Raw genomic sequence first — 17705 nt, forward strand, 5'->3', positions numbered from 1 at the left:
CATTCATTCTGCCGTTCATTTCATTCGTAATTCTTTTATCTTCCATTCAATCATTCATCTCATCTCATTAATCTTGAGCGGTTCGTTTGCTGATGGTTTGCTGTTTTGCGCTTTGTCGAATTTGTTTAGTGCGGTGAAATTACAAATAAAACTTTAAAATGAAGATAGAAGAGGTCAAAAGCACTGCTAAAACTCAGAGAATATCAGCACACACCCATATTAAAGGACTGGGTTTAGACGAAAATGGGGTTCCAATTCAAATGGCAGCCGGTCTCGTGGGGCAAGAAAACGCGAGAGAGGTATTTTTTATACAATATCTAATAATCAAGTTTTGATTTTTTTACTATATTATTTAGAACTCTGAAATTAAACTTTGGAATAGTATTGATCAAATATGTAATGGATTTTTTTGAGGTTATAATTTGTTGGTTGCCATGGTATTGTGTAAATAATGTAACAAACAAGTCTCTGTTTTCACAAACGATTTACGATCATGGCTTGCGCAGGCTGCAGGTGTGGTCGTGGACATGATCAGGAGCAAGAAAATGGCTGGACGCGCGCTGCTGCTGGCTGGCCCACCAGGAACAGGCAAAACTGCCATCGCCTTAGCCATAGCACAGGAGCTTGGCAACAAAGTAAGTCATCATCGGTTTACTTTTATGATCAGATGAAAAAGTTATAAACCAATATTTGTAGATAAATATGTTAATATTCATTGGTAAATCATGAATTTTGGTTGGGGAGAGGGTTAAATTGCGGTAATGTAAGTGCGAGGGGGCTTGAGCTCTGCAGCACACCCAGCTTTGGGCCGCGGTCTGGACGCACGGCGTTGAGCAGCAAATCAATGCCGTTCATAGGTACATTGTGCTCAACCAAATTGAAAAAGCTAATGTTATTTCATGAATCATGATTCTTAGTTCGTTTTTTTTAGCATTAGAAAGAAGGTAAGTGATTTTGACACGTCTTTTAATTGAATAACGCTTTTTGAAAATCAGTAACTATTACTTATGAAAGCCGAAGAATATAAATTATTGTATTGTATTAGATTCATAATTGTTACATGTTTGCTGTGACTTATTTTTAAAACGTGTTTTTCAATTAAAAGACACATCAAGATTGTTTACCTTTTTTCTAATGCTAAAAAAAACGAACTATCAGTTACACAATTGTTTTTCTCTTACATTATTTGAATTTTAACAATGTTACGTTCCAGGTGCCATTCTGCCCCATGGTCGGAAGCGAAGTATACAGCACAGAGATCAAGAAAACAGAGGTGTTGATGGAGAACTTCCGACGCGCCATCGGTCTGCGCATCCGCGAGACGAAGGAGGTGTATGAGGGGGAGGTGACTGAGTTCACTCCGGTGGAGACTGAGAACCCGGCAGGCGGTAAGACCAAAGCTATCATATATTATACTTCAAACAGTGAGAAAAACTATTAGCAACAACACTATTTATGTCACTATTAGCATAGTTTAAGCTGTCGATTCTCCATGTAAAATAAATAAATAAATACTTGGCTGGTGGCTGACATTGGGGTATGTTTTTTTTCAATGGCTTAAGTGGTGTTAATGATAGTATACAGCAGGATTTCAGCTTCATTAGGACTTCATAGTGATCCTGGCAAAAATGATGGGATCCTAGCATTTTGGGATTATCCCAGTAAAAGTAATTACAACTTACAATATTTAGAAAATTTAGATTTGTGGGATGGTCAGGAGGATTTAGACAAGTTTTATATTGAGAATAAGATGTTTTTTAAGTTTCTTACATTAAATGTAAAATGTCAGTTAAATATTATAATTTAATATGTTGCTTTCTCAGGATATGGAAAAACAGTATCTCATGTGATCATTGGGCTGAAGACGGCCAAAGGCACAAAGCAGCTGAAACTCGACCCCACGATTTATGAATCGCTACAGAAGGAAAAGGTGGAAGTCGGAGATGTCATCTACATTGAAGCCAATTCTGGGGCCGTGAAGAGGCAGGGGAGGAGCGACACATTTGCCACTGAGTTTGATCTTGAGGTTGGTAATGTACTTTTTTTGGCTCGTAGAATTACCTTTTACTTAATATCATTAATTTGACTTTGATTTGTAATGTTTTAAGTTAATACTCTCCATGTTAGTGAGGTGGAAAGTTTTGTGTTTCACTTAGGAGCAAAGTTTAACCCTCGTGCCTTGATACCCTCAAGATTCCAAGATTCGAATTGGATTCTTTAACTTGCTTGGCAATGCTAGCATGAGCGGTTAAACAACATATTTGCCCCTCATTAAACAAATAACTATAGACTTTCTATATCTGTATCAAATCTGTAGGCGGAGGAGTACGTCCCGCTGCCAAAAGGCGACGTCCACAAGAAGAAGGAAGTGGTGCAGGACGTGACGCTGCACGACCTCGACTGCGCCAACGCGCGCCCGCAGGGCGGACACGACATCATGTCCATGATGGGGCAGCTCATGAAGCCCAAGAAGACCGAGATCACTGGTAAAAATACATTTGTATCATAGACCAACGCCGAAATCGCGAAAAACCTTTTGGGTGATCCATACAAATCAGCGGCATCACATCCACTGATTTGTATGGAACACCCAATTTTTATTTTTTATTTATTATATATTATTGAATACCCAGCATTTATTAATTTCCTCTACCTAAAGGTTAACTGGAAGAGATCGCTTTTTAGCGATAAGACCGCCTGTTGTTTAACCTCATTTTCTGTAATCTATTGTTTTTCTGTAATGAGGTGTGTAATAAAGAGTATTTGTAATTGTATTTTATCAGCTGGAATGGATAAACAGCCAAATTTTTTTTCGCGATTTTGGCATTGGTCTCATAATAAAAGTTGTTCAGAATGGCCTATAAAGTCACTATGCTGGCTGGTGATTAAAATTTCATCCTGTACTTCGCGCTATTGAATAGGGGGCTTCTGTGCTGGCCAAGTATAATGTTTGTTAAAACACTATAAAACCAGGGTGTTAAGAGTAACCCAGGAGACCATAGTCATGTTATTGAGTGACAAGAATGTTGGCTCACCCGTAAAATTTTATACCATAGATCAGCCATTCTCTAAGTGTGTTCCGCGGAACCCTAGGGTTCCGCGACACCCCTGCAGGGGTTCCGCAAGAATTTAGAACACTATGCTTTAGTCGCCTCGAAAAATTTTATGTAGGGTTAGGTTAACTTTTATGTACAATGTAGGGTTCCATCAAGTATTTCGCTTTCCAAAAGGGTTCCGTCAAAAAAAAAGATTGAGAACCGCTGCCATAGATAGTCCATAACCTCAGTGTTTTAAGAGTTGTCCAGGGGAGTATTGCTATGGCAATTAGTGAGACTAAACAGTTGATTCACCCGCATACATTGTATATTACGAGGGGAGGTACAAATATTCGCGGAATGAAGTATTTGCATATTAAATAAAACAATAGAAGTATTTTTCTTTTTCAATATATTTACCCTTGAGTTTAATGCATTTTTCAGATCGACTAATTAACTTATGTATAGCATCAAAAAAATATTTTTCATCTTTGCCCTCAAAATGAGCCAAAATAGCCTCCTTAACTTCTTCATCGTCACAAAACTTTTTTCCTCGTATTTCTTTTTTTAAATTTGGGAACAAATAATAATCACTGGGGGCCAGATCCGGGCTGTAGGGTGGGTGAACCAGCGATTCGAAGCCGCACCTGTTAAGAGCAGCAGTCGCAACATGGCTCTTGTGAACCGGTGCATTGTCGTGCAACAGCAACACACCCTTTGATAGTTTTCCCCGCCTTTTTTCCTTAATGGCTTCACGTAGTCTTTCTAATAGCACTGCATAATATGTCCCAGTTATGTTAACACCCTTGTCCTTGTAGTCGATCATGAGAATTCCTTTTGAATCCCAAAATATGGTAGCCATCACCTTTCCGGCCGATTCTGATACCCTGAACTTCTTCGGAGGTGGTGCACCCTTCTTATGCCACTGCATCGACTCTTGTTTCGACTCAGGTTCAAAATGATGAACCCAAGTCTCATCCCCAGTCACAATTCGTTCCAATATGTGGGTAGGATTGTCACCGCACAGATCCAAAAATTGCTTCGATGCTTCAACTCGTTGTTGCATCTGCTGCGGTTTGAGCATTCTCGGTACCCACCTAGCACTCACTTTCGTCATGCCAAGATGTTCATGTAGGATCCTCAAAATTGTTGTATCTGATACACCAACTAATGCAGCTAATTGTTTCTTTTTAAGTCGAGCATCTTCTAGTACGAGTTTTTCAACTTTTTGAACGATATCCGACGATGTGACTACAATCGGCCGTCCTGGGCGAGGGTCGTCTTCAATTGACTCTCTGCCATGTTTGAAGAGGCCATGCCACTTGTAAATCATGGTTTTAGCAGGGCACTGGTCCCCATAGACGGCTTTCATTTCATTAATTATAATTTGCGGAGGTTTTCCTTGCTTCGATAGAAATTTTATCACGGCACGATATTCAATTTGCTCCATGGTCGCACGTTTATTCCGAAATAATTTGTTTGAAGGGCGATATCTTTAAAACAAATGACGGTTTTGAATTGACATCTACATTTTTTTTTCTAAAGAGTTCTCGTAAAAGAGAAACAAAAAAGGTTTTGTACCATTTCACCTCCTTCCACTTCATTCCGCGAATATTTGTACCTTCCCTCGTAATTATGTTATGTTTTAATAATAAAATATATTGATAATAATTGTATATGCTTACAGATAAACTAAGAAAAGAGATCAACAAAGTAGTGAACAAATACATTGACCAAGGAATTGCTGAATTGGTGCCTGGAGTCCTATTCATTGATGAGGTTTGTATAGCTGATACTACTTAAAGTTCCCAAGTGACAACCAAATTCGGTTTTAATAAAGAATTTATATCGTCATAACAGTCTTAATATGAAGAGAAAACTTGGTTAGCATTTTTCTGGTTTCAATATCAATAATGATACTTCATGCATATAATTTAAATGAAATTAATGAATTTTATTGTGTTTATTTTATTTTTAATACTCAGCCAGCAAATGCTTCCATCCCTGCCTCAACAATAATGTACTACATACATAATATATTTACTCACAGGTGCACATGCTCGACATCGAAACGTTCACGTACCTGCACCGCGCGCTGGAGTCCGCCATCGCGCCCATCGTCATCTTCGCCACCAACAGAGGGCGCTGTCTAATAAGGTGATTATTATAAGCTTTTTTTAGGGTTCCGTAGTCAACCTGAACCCTTTAGTTCGTTTGTCTGTCTGTCTGTTCGACCGCGGCTTTGCTCCGTGAACGTTAGTGCGCCATAAATCAATTGAGATGTATTTGTATGTACATTGTTTCCAGAGGCACTGAGGACATTGTGTCCCCGCACGGCATTCCTCTCGACCTGCTGGACAGGTTGCTCATCATCCGCACGCTGCCGTACAACAAGTCTGAGCTGTTACAGGTTATTACAATTTCTTTTTAAACTTTATTGCTCAAGAAAACGGACGATTTTATATCTGTATATTCATAAAAGTAATACACATTTCTGTTTATTACAATTTGTCTCTTTTTAATAAACAAAAGGACGACAAGAATGAATTTCATACAAAAAAAATTGTGAACATAGTCTCTAAACGCACTTTAAAAATCTGTAACAATTTATGCACATAAAGTAAAAACATGTAAATTGCTTCTAAAAATGCGGAACTAATTTATTCAGTACTTTTTTTTTGTTAAAATTAAAATTCAAAAACATGATATTAGCGGTCTCGAGCACGCATATCCATCTCGTTCACGCTTACAATCAGTGAGGGTGATAGAAGAACACGAACCTACGGGGCCTTAAATAACGGTGTTCGTTGTTCAGATTCTGAAATTACGCGCAACGACGGAGGGCATCGCTATCGAAGATGACGCGCTGGCCGCGCTCGCCGACGTCGGCGCCAACAGCACACTTAGGTAAGAAAGTACTTATTTACGGATGTACAGTCAGCAGTAGAAGTTGTGAAGCGGGCGGGCCGTTCAAAATGACATCGACACGCTCTTGTTCTCTTAATAATAAAGTCGCGGCAAGATCATTGTGAACACCCGGTCCGCTTAGCAACTTCTGCCGCTGACTGTACAATTATGTAGCTCGTGTCAAAAATGTTTTTATTTTTTGTCAAAAAATTCACTTGTATGAAAGATATTAGAAAGAGGCTGGCTCAACTGGACTCGGCTGGAAAGAGCCGGAAGAAGCCGCTCAAGATCGTGACAAATGGAGGATTCTTTTGCGAGCCCTATGTCCCTAATGAGAGATAACAGGAATGCATTATCATCATCATCATGAAAGATATTGTGACCGTGCGCAGATACGCGGCGCAGCTGCTGACGCCGGCCAACCTGGCGGCGCGCGCGGACGGCGCGTCCCGCATCGCGGCCGCGCACGTGGGCGCCGTGGCCGCGCTCTTCCTCGACGCCAAGGCCTCCGCGCGCATCCTCACGCTGCACCCGGACAAGTACATGAAGTAGACGCGTAGTGTCCCACCGGCTCCCGCAAGGTCTGAACAAACAGGAGGTGACAGAGACGTTTAGGCGGGGAAGCGACCTACGATCCGGTAACCCTTTATAAGGCGTAAGGGTTTGAGATATTATGCACAATTTAACTCTTTCTCTTTGAAACGTAGTCCAAAATCTGGGGAGAACGATGCTATGTAAATACGATGATTTTTTTCGGTGTCTCGTCACTTTGGCGCCTCCTCTAATGTTTTAACCGATTGATAATTTTAATTTAATGTTACATTCTAGTTATGTGATATCGGTAGCGTTATTGTATAATTTACGATTATACTTTTTCGTTTTACAGTGAAAGCACTTATTTAGTTATATGAATGAAGCGCTTTCAATTTTCTTTACGAATATTGTTTTTGTTGTTAGGTATAAATACAAGACGTGGAAGTAAAACAAATGATAATAAATAAGATTTTTAATTAAATAAATATAGTGTTTCTTATTATTCTTATTCTACAACCTTATTTTATGTACACAAAAACAGTTCTTTTAATAGGCAATCGTATTTAAATAGTTCCCTAAGACAGACATAATACACTGGGTTTTAATTCACTCACATTAAAGCTCGCGGCCTGAGATCCTAACACTAACAAAATTATATAATTTGGAAACAGACCAAGTTTAATACTAAAATGTACTTGCCTTCCGTTCCGAGTCCCAGCCTACTACGTGTAGTACCTACTAATTGATTTCAGTCTTTACCAAAAGGAATATAAGTTGTGTTTTGTTTGAATTTAAAAAGTACAATTCTCTTAAGGGTTGTGCACACCTGATGCGTGTGCGTAGACGTGCACGTGCGGGTTGGTAACATACAGATCCTTATGAGAGACGGCACACCACTTGCGTGATGTGTGCGTGCACGGCTCCAAAATATTAGCGTACGCGCAACGTGCACGTCTACACACGCGCAGCCGGTGCGCTCTGGCCTTTAACAGCTAAGTATATTTGAATATCTATCATAAATGATATGCCGAGTCTCGAAAACTTTTGCATAATGCTATGTCCAAATCCCATATTTGGGGGCTATCACTGATATAGCATTAATCTAATTCATTTCCATAGAATCTATAGTTAATTCATACAATCAATTGTCTGTCTACGCAGTATTCCTCACTCGCAATAGGAGTTTTCTCCATTTAACATAACTACAGGCATTTCTAACTTAGTCGGAATGTAAGGATCACTTTGAAAATCACGTATTTATACAATACAAGAATTTGCTTGAGGCTATTTGGTTTAAACGACTATATATTTACTGTTATATTTATTGTAAGGAAGCAGAAGATTTCATCAACACATCAACTTCTTACTTTCCCAAGAGTTGTGTGAAGATTTATTGAGGTCCTTGTAGATAATATCTTTTACTGACTATATGATTCCTCTATGCTTTGAACCTCTGTTTTTTTTGCCGTTTAAACCATTTAGCCCTTCAAGCATAGACTAACTAAATCAAACCATGACTATACTCGCTCACGCGGCTTCACTGGGCTTGTCCCTCGCCGGGTAAGGTACGGGGATGTACCGCGGGTCGCCCGGCGTGGCCGCGGTCGTGACCGGCGGCGAGAACGTAGGCAAGTCTACTCGGAGCTCCGGCTTTGCCGTATGCCGGTACAACGCTTCAAACTGAAGTTCCTCAGGGTATGAGTGAGAGCGGATCTTGCGCTCGTCTCGAGCGTTGCTCGGGTAGACTATGACTATCTTTTCGCCTTCGCTTCGGAGAGCGACAGGCGGTAAAGCTGTACTCGTCGTCACCGTTGGACCTGGGACCACTTGTAGCATCTTGTCCGCTGGCACCGATGCAACCATTACCTCTGAAGCAGCCGCTTGGAGCTTTTCCGTCGTCGTCGTTGTTGTCGTGGTAATTTCAGGATCTTCAGGTGATTCCATCTCGCGCTTCTCGCCCGGGGGACCCATGGCTCTTAGCGTTTCTATCTTCATTTCTAAAGTGGGCGTGGGCACGGGGACTGAGCTGGTGACGTTGGCGTCCATGGGGATGTAGCGCGCGGTCGGTTTGGGAGGGTCCCGCGACCCGAAGATGGGCAGCCGCGGCGCGTAGGCGGACACTAGGGGCAGCAGGGTGTCGCGCGCGTAGCGCTCGGCGCGCGAGATGAATGACGCCAGGCGGGACGGCAGAAACTGAAATTCATATTTTTGTTAAAACATAATTTTTGATACTTACTAGCCGAAGACACGTTATACGATGCTAGTTACCTGCACAGCGAAGCTCGTCTCCTTATCTGCCGCATCCGCCTGATCCTCATAAGTCGGCGTAGTCGACATATCATAATTCTTCGCCTTCCGCACTGGGGGCGGCGTTGTCGACCGCGGCGCTTGAGTCGCTCGCAACAGCGGCTCAGATATCTCTGCAGGCGGTTCATCAGCGCGCTGCCTCGACGTTTTGTGTTGTCTCGGTTTAAGGACAGGTTCAGCGATCTCTATAGCCCCGCTGGGCGCCAGCTTCGTGTTGGTGACGCCGAAGGCCCGGCCGGCGTCGGCGCCGGTCCACTCGGCGGTGTCCACGAGGCGGAACGGCGGGTCGTCCGACAACTCGTTGTCGTGGAGATCCACCGGCACGGCTTTCGTCGACGTGTCACGCTTGATCAGCTCCTCGGTTGTGGAGTTGGCGTCGGTCTGGAGGAACAGAAGTTCACGAGATTAGATAAGAGAGATCTATAAATTAGACTCTTGGTAGCTAAGACGTAATTACGCAAGAAACTTACATCCTGTATTTGGCAGTCTCCGGGATAGAGTGGCAATTCAACGGCCTCATCTGACAGCAACTGAAGGCCTTTCTTGCAGAAAGATGACCTGACAAAATAGTTATAAATATAAAGGTCTTCTTTTTTATGCTTTTTACCGGTCTATCCGTAACATCGATGATAAGGTTTATGTAAGTACCAGGGTTAAAAGGTTGTGTCTCGACCCTTCATTAATGAGTATAAGAAGTAACGACGCGATAGGAACTCACGTCTTGCCGAAGCTGTCAGCAATGAGCAGCTTGTGCAGCCGGATAACTTTCGCGCCTGCCGTCAGCCAACCGGAGTACCCCGCGTAGTGGACCGTCGCCCGCAGGGGCACGCCGAGCGCCGGGTGGGGCACGATCATGTGCGTGAAACGAGCCGCCGCGGGTGAGGTCACGTCGCGCCTGCAAGGATAAATCGTTTATATTACTGAAGGAAAGTAAGTGCCTATCGCATTTTTTGGGAATAGAATAATTCAGTCTACAGGCGTATCATGGTTGCGCTTTTAAAAAATAATGCAAAAAAAAACCGTCTATGTTCATGAACTGTGACTAAAACTTCTATTTCGAGATATTCTCCTTTCCACGGCCACTTTTTTAAATCTTCGTTTGCAAACAACCGTTACTTACTTTATTCCGTTTTCGTCTACGTAGCTTTCACCAATTTATTAGCGCTTGACAAACTGATGAACATGATAGAAGTCTCGACTCACTTGGTCATCGGGAAGGTCTCGTTGAGCCCGGAGTCTCCGTGCAGAGTGAGCGACACGCGCCCGTAGTTCGGCTTCGCCCCGGCTTCGCTCTCGGCCCACACCGACACGTGATATTGGTGAGCTATTAGACAACACGTTTTATTTATCAAAGTAGGTAACTGAAAAATTCACTCACAAATCAAGCACTCACTCAGTAAGTACTCAAAAGTGGCAAAAATGGCTTTCATTATATCATGTTGGCGACAAAATTTTCTGTTGTGATGTAGAATTCGGGAGCACTTATTGACTACAAATCTGTGCAGCTTGGTAGTGTTATTTAGTGTCCAAAAGGTAGGTGTTGTCGATGGAAATATTGTTGACGAAGCCCGCTCCATCGATCAATGTGTATTCAATACTTTTTGCGGGGGCTGCATCTAATGACTGAATTTGACGATTCACGTTTCTTACCGCAGAACGGTTCCTCCTCCCTGGTGAGCAGGTACAGCTGGCCGCGGCCCAGCGAGCGGTCCGCGTAGTAGCCCATGTTGCCGCAGCGCTCCTCGCCGCCGCAAGGGAAGCAGCGGCCCTGGGTACCAAATTTAGATACATACTTGGTATCATTTGTATTCTTTGTGAAATTGATCTCACATTGTTAGAGTCGGATCGAACTAACCTTGTCTGGCATTTGTTCAGAACGATCACTAACAATAACAGTGACTGGTTTGCCAGTGACTTGTGAATTTTAAGATAGTCTGTGAAATGTAATTCAAAACCAACCAATCCTCGACCTTTACTTACCTCGAGGAAAGTGTCGTAATCGGCGCAGGGGAACGCAGGGAAGTGGCACTTAGGGGACACGGAGTCGGTGAAGAATTTGTAGGCTCGCCGGTGGTTGCACAGCGAGCGGCCTTCGATTGACGCCGCCGCCCAGGGCAGCACCAGGTCCGAGACAGCCCCCACGAACCTGGACAGCGGACACAATAAGTCTTATTGTTCTCGCTTGACATGATGAAGTAACTGATGTAGGTAGTGGCGACTAAGTGTTGCAATAAAGACTCGTGTGTTATGTGAGAGTAATTTAAATTGGTCACTCCAGAGATGATATAACTGGGTTATGGGTACGGTTTCGCGGCGTCCAGCCCGCCGAGGATCAGGGTCTCGTCGTTGGAATGGATGACCACGAAGGAGCGTCTCATGACAATCCGGCTAGTATTCTACCTCGACCACAAAGGTAGTCAAGCCTTACAAGTTGGAGCAGCCGTGTTGCACTCGCCCCCCATTGGGGTAGAAGTCGACGTGTCCGAGCGGCTGCGCGGCGCCCAGCCCGCCCAGGATCAGGGTCTCGCCGTTGGAGTGGATGACGTCCACGAAAGCGGCGTCACCGCGGTCCAGCCGCGCGCGCGGATCTTGGAACTCGAAGAGTGGGCCTGCCGGGTCTAGACCTGGGATTATAAGATGATTAGAAAGTTGCAACGTAATTTGACTCCCCACAAGATGTGTTGGGAGTTTTGTAGTGCCCATTACTAAGTCTCGTGGTTGGATATTTAAATCTAAAGGCAGAAAATATGTACAAATTGTACAATCTACAAACGTACAGTTGTACAATCGCAATATAGATATACTCGCATGTGTGCCTCAGATAGAACAATGAATGGGCTAAATTTCTTAGAACCATTCCCGTTAGGAGCTGGTAGGATTGGCTCAGCTATGGTACCTGTAATGCGACTAATATTCCTCAATTCTGATCCTGCGAAGCCGGCCACGTGCGCGCCCAGGCTGAACCCAATTAAGTGGACGTCTTCGAACCGTAGGTCTATGTGCTTTGCGAACCCTATGAACACACAAACAGATATAATTATAGTAGGAGATGATGGGCATCGTGATCAACCAATCCACACCACAATGTACCAATGGACACATTATGAGCCTTAACTTGCTTCAGCGTGGCCAGATGCTTGACGCCTAACGAGCCTGGTGTTGGCGGCGGCGCGCGGGTAGTTTGGCATGGTGGCCCCGCCCTCCCAGTCTACGCAGACGACGTTGTATTCTTCCTGTCATCATGGTCAACCTTGCCCGTCTATACCATGTAGTCCTGTATCTATTAGGTATTGTTGGAGCCTTACCTTGCAGCAGCATGGCGAGCTGCTTGCCCACCAGCCTGGTGTTGGCGGCGGCGCGCAGGTAGTTCGGCATCGTGGCCCCGCCCTCCCAGTCTACGCACACCACGTTGCATTCTTCCTGTAATTGTACAATAATTACATTTTAGAAACATGTGAGTTCTTTCATCAAGTCCAGGAATATTTAGAATATCTACCTAAATCTGGGGGTACCTACAGCACCACAAGCACAGTCAAGTCAAGAGGAGTACCTATAATCTCGTACGTTGTCGCAGTTAAAGCCGAAGCCGTGCACGTTATCAAAGCCCCAAGCTGCTGACTGCCAGAAGCCACTGAGACATTAACATCACTCACCACAGCCATGAGAGCAGACCTCATCTCGTACACCCAGACATTGTCGCAGTTGGAGCCGAAACCGTGAACGATGACCCGTGTAGGCCGTGCAGCGTCGAAGGCGCGCGCCGCCCAGCCCCAAGCTGCTGACATGTTGCTGGCTGACACCGCCAGCAGCGGCTGATCGCCTCTGAGAACAACGATTACGATTTTAGTTAGCAATCAATACGCATGGAAGTTGCTCAAACACGGCAATTGTGGGTCTTGAAAATACACTTTAATCCTAATATATCAGCGCAAATACGTGCGCTCCTTTCATCCAACGGTTTCCGTTTATATATAATCTTCTTCACTGATGCGCCTTCCGGTTCGCAATCGCCTTTTAAGAACCTTTTACACAAATTTTACAGTAGTAAGTACCTACATTTCACAAATGAATGCGATGCAAGATTTGCCTTTGCCTCGTGGTGGTATTTACCTGCTGACGGTGGAGTAGAGCAGGAAGTGCGTGCCGACTTCATGCGGAGGGCTGGGCAGCGTCTCGAGGTAGGCGAACGGGCCCGAGTCCTCGAAGCAGCCGAAGTCGCCGTAACAGACGCTACCTTGCGACCTTTTACTCCTGCAGAAATATAAGTCAATTTAATAAATACGTTATTTTAAACTATGTATATACCATCATCGTTAGAGAGGCAACCATCTTTCCGAGGATAATATTCAATTGACTCCTGAAATTTCGGAGTCCCCCTAACTTTGGTCTATAAGCAACTGCTTAATTTGCTTGGTTGGGTAATCCGGCACTGCTTGTCGGTCTCGTTTCTAATTCACTTGGTCATGCATTTCTAACGGACCCTCAAAATTCGACTAGCGTAAGGTATCTATTTCAACAAACCTAAAACATAATTTAAGTCACTTCCGATCATGGTATAATAATATACTCCGCCTGGTACTCCATTCCGAGATTCGCGTATGACCTAACTGACACGCGCCTACGTCATCATGCTGTTTACAGGTTCTCAAACTTTGAAATGTGGGAGAATTTTAACCAACGGTGAAAATTATTTTAACGGCATTAATTTTAAGTTATTTATGTAGAAACATAGTAAAATAAAACAAATCTAATGTATTAAATTAAACTTTATTTATCTATACAAGACAAACGTTTAAAAAACTAATTCACAGTTACACATTAATTACCAAGCTTACGACGTGAAAAGTTTGGAAAACACTGCGACTGCTGACACTGAGCGAGAAGGAAATAACAATTAACACGCGTTCGACAAGGATGACGGTCAGGGCATGAAGTTATCTAGATCCGAATTGTCAAATGTCCACAGCGCTATCCTGTGTTGCCAGTAGTATAAACAGAATTACCCGAAAGTCTGAAATTTCTTTCGTGAATCGGAAGATATTGCTAACGAGTAATTAAAAATGACGTGTTATTGTAAAATTTAAGCTAAAATACATATAAATGAAAATTATAAAATTATAAAGAAATATTTTAACTTATTAACCATAGGTATAATGTACCCATGTAACATGTTATGTTGAAATAAAGTGGCAATGTTATTGTGACGTAATCGCGTGTCACTCTGGGAATGGAAGACCATGTTTTATTAGACCATGCTTCCGATGACTAAGAAACGGTGCCATCGAATCGCTCAGAATGGAAATGTAAGTATCTGTGGAAACTACCAAAGTTAGATTGTTTACTTTAATTAACATTAAGAAAATAACAATTAACTACAACGTAACCAATTGATATCTAAGCTAACGTTGTTACCTACTTGTCGGTGGCGAAACAACCTTTCTCAAAATAATCCAAGACTTGCGTCATTCAATCTGTTTATTTAGGTAACTTAAAATTTTATTTGGTTTTGTTACTGTCATGGTTGTCATGTCATTGTGAGTACAATACCTAGTACATGTACGTTTTTGAATATTCATTTGCTTTGATCGTGAAGGTTAAAAACTGGTCGTAATTCGTAAACACTAAGGACGGAGGTATCACAAATGTTAAATACTATTTTATTTTAAATTATTAAATTAAATTTATGGTAGGTATAGTATGTAATTTGGAAAAACAATCATGACCATCCTACATGCTAATAGATACATACCTACATACTATAGTTAATGAGCTGTCTAGATCAAGGCCTATTGACTTCCTTGAAACGATGTGACCCTTCAAAATTGTGCATGTGTTGTCCGTTCCCAGACGAGATTGCCAGTAATTAACATCAAAATATTTTACTACAGCAACATTGCTAGAACTGGCTTTGTCTATAGATGCGATTTCTAGGAACAAATCAAATTATTTTGATTTGTATTTTATGAAGTAGTCATATGTAAATTATTATTTATTTTTTGATATATGTATATTATTATCTATTATATTTCAGTTTTTCTTTGTCTATGTTCATAAAATCTACGAAGGGTAGACGTGCCTCTACCCTCCTTGATAAAATAAAAAAAAATCTTTGTCAATTGGCCTCTTTGATAGGCCTTGATTTGGGTCTGGCCGGTAAGAACATAGACAAGATAAAAGTCTGTAATGTCAATGCTGTCATTTAAGTCATTTAATGCAAAAATATAAATTTTCATATAAAACGATTTATTCACTTGAAATATATTTATTTACCTATTAATTTTGAAAATAAAATCTATTCATATGTACGAGCAACATATCTAAATGCGTCTTCGCACAGACTTAGTTAAATTTAAACCGTTGTCTCTCTTCCTTCCTTGCTGTATGTATCCGGCAATGGCGACTTTATCAACAATTCTTATCCGGATTATGGAAAGCCCTAATGTGTGTGTGGAAACCGTTGTAGTAAATCAGAAACAGCGATAATTTCAAGGTAAGATATATATTAATCTTTAAATAAAAATGAGCGTGCTAATTACCAAATTCAAATATAATAATTTAATCTTACTATCCCCGTAAGTCCCGCGGACGCGTCCGAAATTATAATCAAAATTCAACATAGATGTAAAACCCCACAGTGTTTAAGCTGGTAACCCTAGGAATTAGCGACGTTAGTAATTAGGAAGATAGATTATATTGTTTAATTTTTTGACTATTTTGTTTTAGAAAGTGAATCAGCAGATGGCTTGAGCGTGAGATAATAATATAATCCTGGGCCGTCATATGATTTCTTGGAAAAAGCTCAGAAGGGCACGTATCTGCCGCATATCCAAACTAGTTTCCCGGTGACCAAGAACGCTGCGCGGAGCTGTGAAGCAGAAAATGTCCGATAACCGGATAGATGTAATAACAACTTGTAACCATTTGCCATATCAGTGTATGTATTCATATGTATTATGAAAATATTTATATCTTAATAATACGTAACTTTTTGTTACCTTTTATATTTCACGAATTTCTGAATATAGTACCTAATCATTATCTTTTAACGTATTTTTTTACTTATTTGTGAAATGCTAATTTAAGAGCCCAACAACGTGCACACTAGCGCCACTGCTAAATAATCGTGATTATTTAAATTTAACGACATGTATTTAAAAAAGGGGCCGCTACGGACTGTATTGTGTATTTAGGTACCTTTTGAATACATCAAACTAGATTTTATGTTGCTGGATTCGTCGATCTATGAGCTCAAAACAAAAACGGCCGTTTTAACTTTGGACGGGTAGATTGACGAATCCAATAACATAAAAACTAGTTTATTGTATTCAGCAGTGGCGCTAGTGTGCACGTTGATGGGCTCTTAAAAACCTGACCCCAACAAAAAATAAAAAAATACAAAAAGAAATTCCCTCTCTGGGATTCGAACCCAGGACCATTAGCTTCCTGAACTGGATTACTGCCAATACCCGCTAGGCTAAACGGGTTGTCAATTCTAATTACAATGGTATCCCACCAGAGCGCTAGTAGTATAAACGAACTTTTGAAAGGGACATTTTTTTGTATGGAGTTATCGTTCTTCTCCTAGTGAGTATTATATTCTTTGGTCTAGATTGTCTTTCAGACTCTATTAAGTAGGTAAGTATTTTAGGTTTGATGCGATGTTCAATTATCATTTAAAAATGTAATTAAATGAGCGAAATGAAATTCGATTTTATGCATCATTATTTTACGTTGATACCAGTTGAATCTTTATAAAATTAGTAAATTACACAATAACTAGTTTAGTAACATCCGTGGTTGTTATGTTTGCATAAAAAGTACAAATAGACAATTGCCGCTCAAAATCAAACTTTTTCTCACGGAGCATTAATTGTGTGTTCGCAAAAAGCTTTTCCCGATCTGAGTACCTAGTTATTGTTGTATTGTCAAACACGAGTCATGTGAGCAAACACGATTTCCGTGCCGAGGGGATTGTCAGCTGTACCCTTACCATAGGATATTGCCACAGCTGTAATTCGCTAGCGACATGAGTGAACTCACTCGCTCGCTACGAATTGCTCGAATCAATGGGTACACGCGCAAAACTAATTGTGCTAACGTTATTTTCGAATCCTATTCTTATGACGGTCGTATAATATACACTGAGAAAATGAGTTTACACACTAGCGGAAACTCAAGGTAAGGGTACCTACTCACCACGCATATCGTGGTGAATTAATGAATTTGCGCGCTAGAAAGTGCTGCGGCGGAATGGTGAAAGTAATGCTTATTCGGCTTTAATTGTCTTTTTATATCTGGGACTGTGTTTATTGATTGTCGTTTTATTAACCTCATTCGCGTAGGAGTAGGTAGATAATCAACTACGTGATTTGACTAGAGTAAATACTTACGTGAAAAATCTTCTAGGTATGCCTATCGCCTTTAATTCTAGTATTCAATTCAATTGTAAATTCATAATATCATGCTCAAATTATTTGTAAGTACATACATTATTCTTTTGACAAGAGAGTTGTGTGTAGATTATGCTTTCCAACATCTGTTGTTCAAAAATAACAAAATATTTACGAAACATTTTATTAACAGCGCCTGCATTTCCTGAGTGATTAAAACAAACGCTTGCACGATGTAGAGATCGCTCCACACGGAACCAGCGACATCTCGCGAGCTATTGTGTAAACTCTCACCTTGTCCTAGCTCTCTTCTGTTCCCAAGTCTTCATGGAGGCGCGGACGGCAGCCAGCATCTCGGCGTCGCGCTGCTCGTCCTGCGCCTCCTCGGCCGCCGTGGCCAGCCGCCCGGCGCCGCGCCGTGACTCCAACTCCGCATCTACAATCAATTTTTATTTTTACTATGTGTAATAAAGATACTTGCTCCTAAAATTGTCAATCGTTTTTTAGGGTTCCGTACCTCAAAAGGAAAAAA

The 17705-nt window shown here is 41.7% G+C and overlaps 2 protein-coding genes and 1 long non-coding RNA gene across 3 annotated transcripts in view; 1 reads left to right on the plus strand and 2 right to left on the minus strand.

The window, feature by feature from the left end:
- LOC134793857 (uncharacterized) overlaps nucleotides 1-17705 on the minus strand; it is a 226440-nt gene that overhangs the window by 93414 nt on the left and 115321 nt on the right. The window lies entirely within an intron of this gene.
- LOC134793825 (ruvB-like helicase 1) lies at nucleotides 87-6961 on the plus strand. Its single transcript, XM_063765526.1, has 10 exons — nucleotides 87-299; nucleotides 507-635; nucleotides 1214-1388; nucleotides 1824-2026; nucleotides 2318-2486; nucleotides 4723-4814; nucleotides 5086-5192; nucleotides 5343-5445; nucleotides 5851-5942; nucleotides 6335-6961. Exons 1-10 carry the CDS (start codon nucleotides 159-161, stop codon nucleotides 6492-6494), a joined length of 1371 nt encoding a protein of 456 aa, XP_063621596.1. The 5' UTR covers nucleotides 87-158; the 3' UTR covers nucleotides 6495-6961.
- LOC134793815 (uncharacterized) overlaps nucleotides 6934-17705 on the minus strand; it is a 54595-nt gene continuing 43823 nt past the window's right edge. Inside the window, exons 3-15 of the mRNA XM_063765503.1 lie at nucleotides 17468-17609; nucleotides 12894-13034; nucleotides 12437-12605; nucleotides 12089-12203; nucleotides 11680-11796; nucleotides 11212-11407; nucleotides 10764-10929; nucleotides 10434-10551; nucleotides 9987-10107; nucleotides 9502-9678; nucleotides 9254-9341; nucleotides 8745-9164; nucleotides 6934-8669 (exon numbers count right to left, since the gene is read on the minus strand). Coding sequence (XP_063621573.1) covers nucleotides 8004-8669; nucleotides 8745-9164; nucleotides 9254-9341; nucleotides 9502-9678; nucleotides 9987-10107; nucleotides 10434-10551; nucleotides 10764-10929; nucleotides 11212-11407; nucleotides 11680-11796; nucleotides 12089-12203; nucleotides 12437-12605; nucleotides 12894-13034; nucleotides 17468-17609 — 2636 coding nt within the window. The 3' untranslated portion in view covers nucleotides 6934-8003. The remainder of the gene's footprint in view (nucleotides 8670-8744; nucleotides 9165-9253; nucleotides 9342-9501; nucleotides 9679-9986; nucleotides 10108-10433; nucleotides 10552-10763; nucleotides 10930-11211; nucleotides 11408-11679; nucleotides 11797-12088; nucleotides 12204-12436; nucleotides 12606-12893; nucleotides 13035-17467; nucleotides 17610-17705) is intronic.

This window comes from Cydia splendana, chromosome 9 (genome assembly GCF_910591565.1).
Source record: "Cydia splendana chromosome 9, ilCydSple1.2, whole genome shotgun sequence".
Lineage (NCBI taxonomy): Eukaryota > Metazoa > Arthropoda > Insecta > Lepidoptera > Tortricidae > Cydia > Cydia splendana.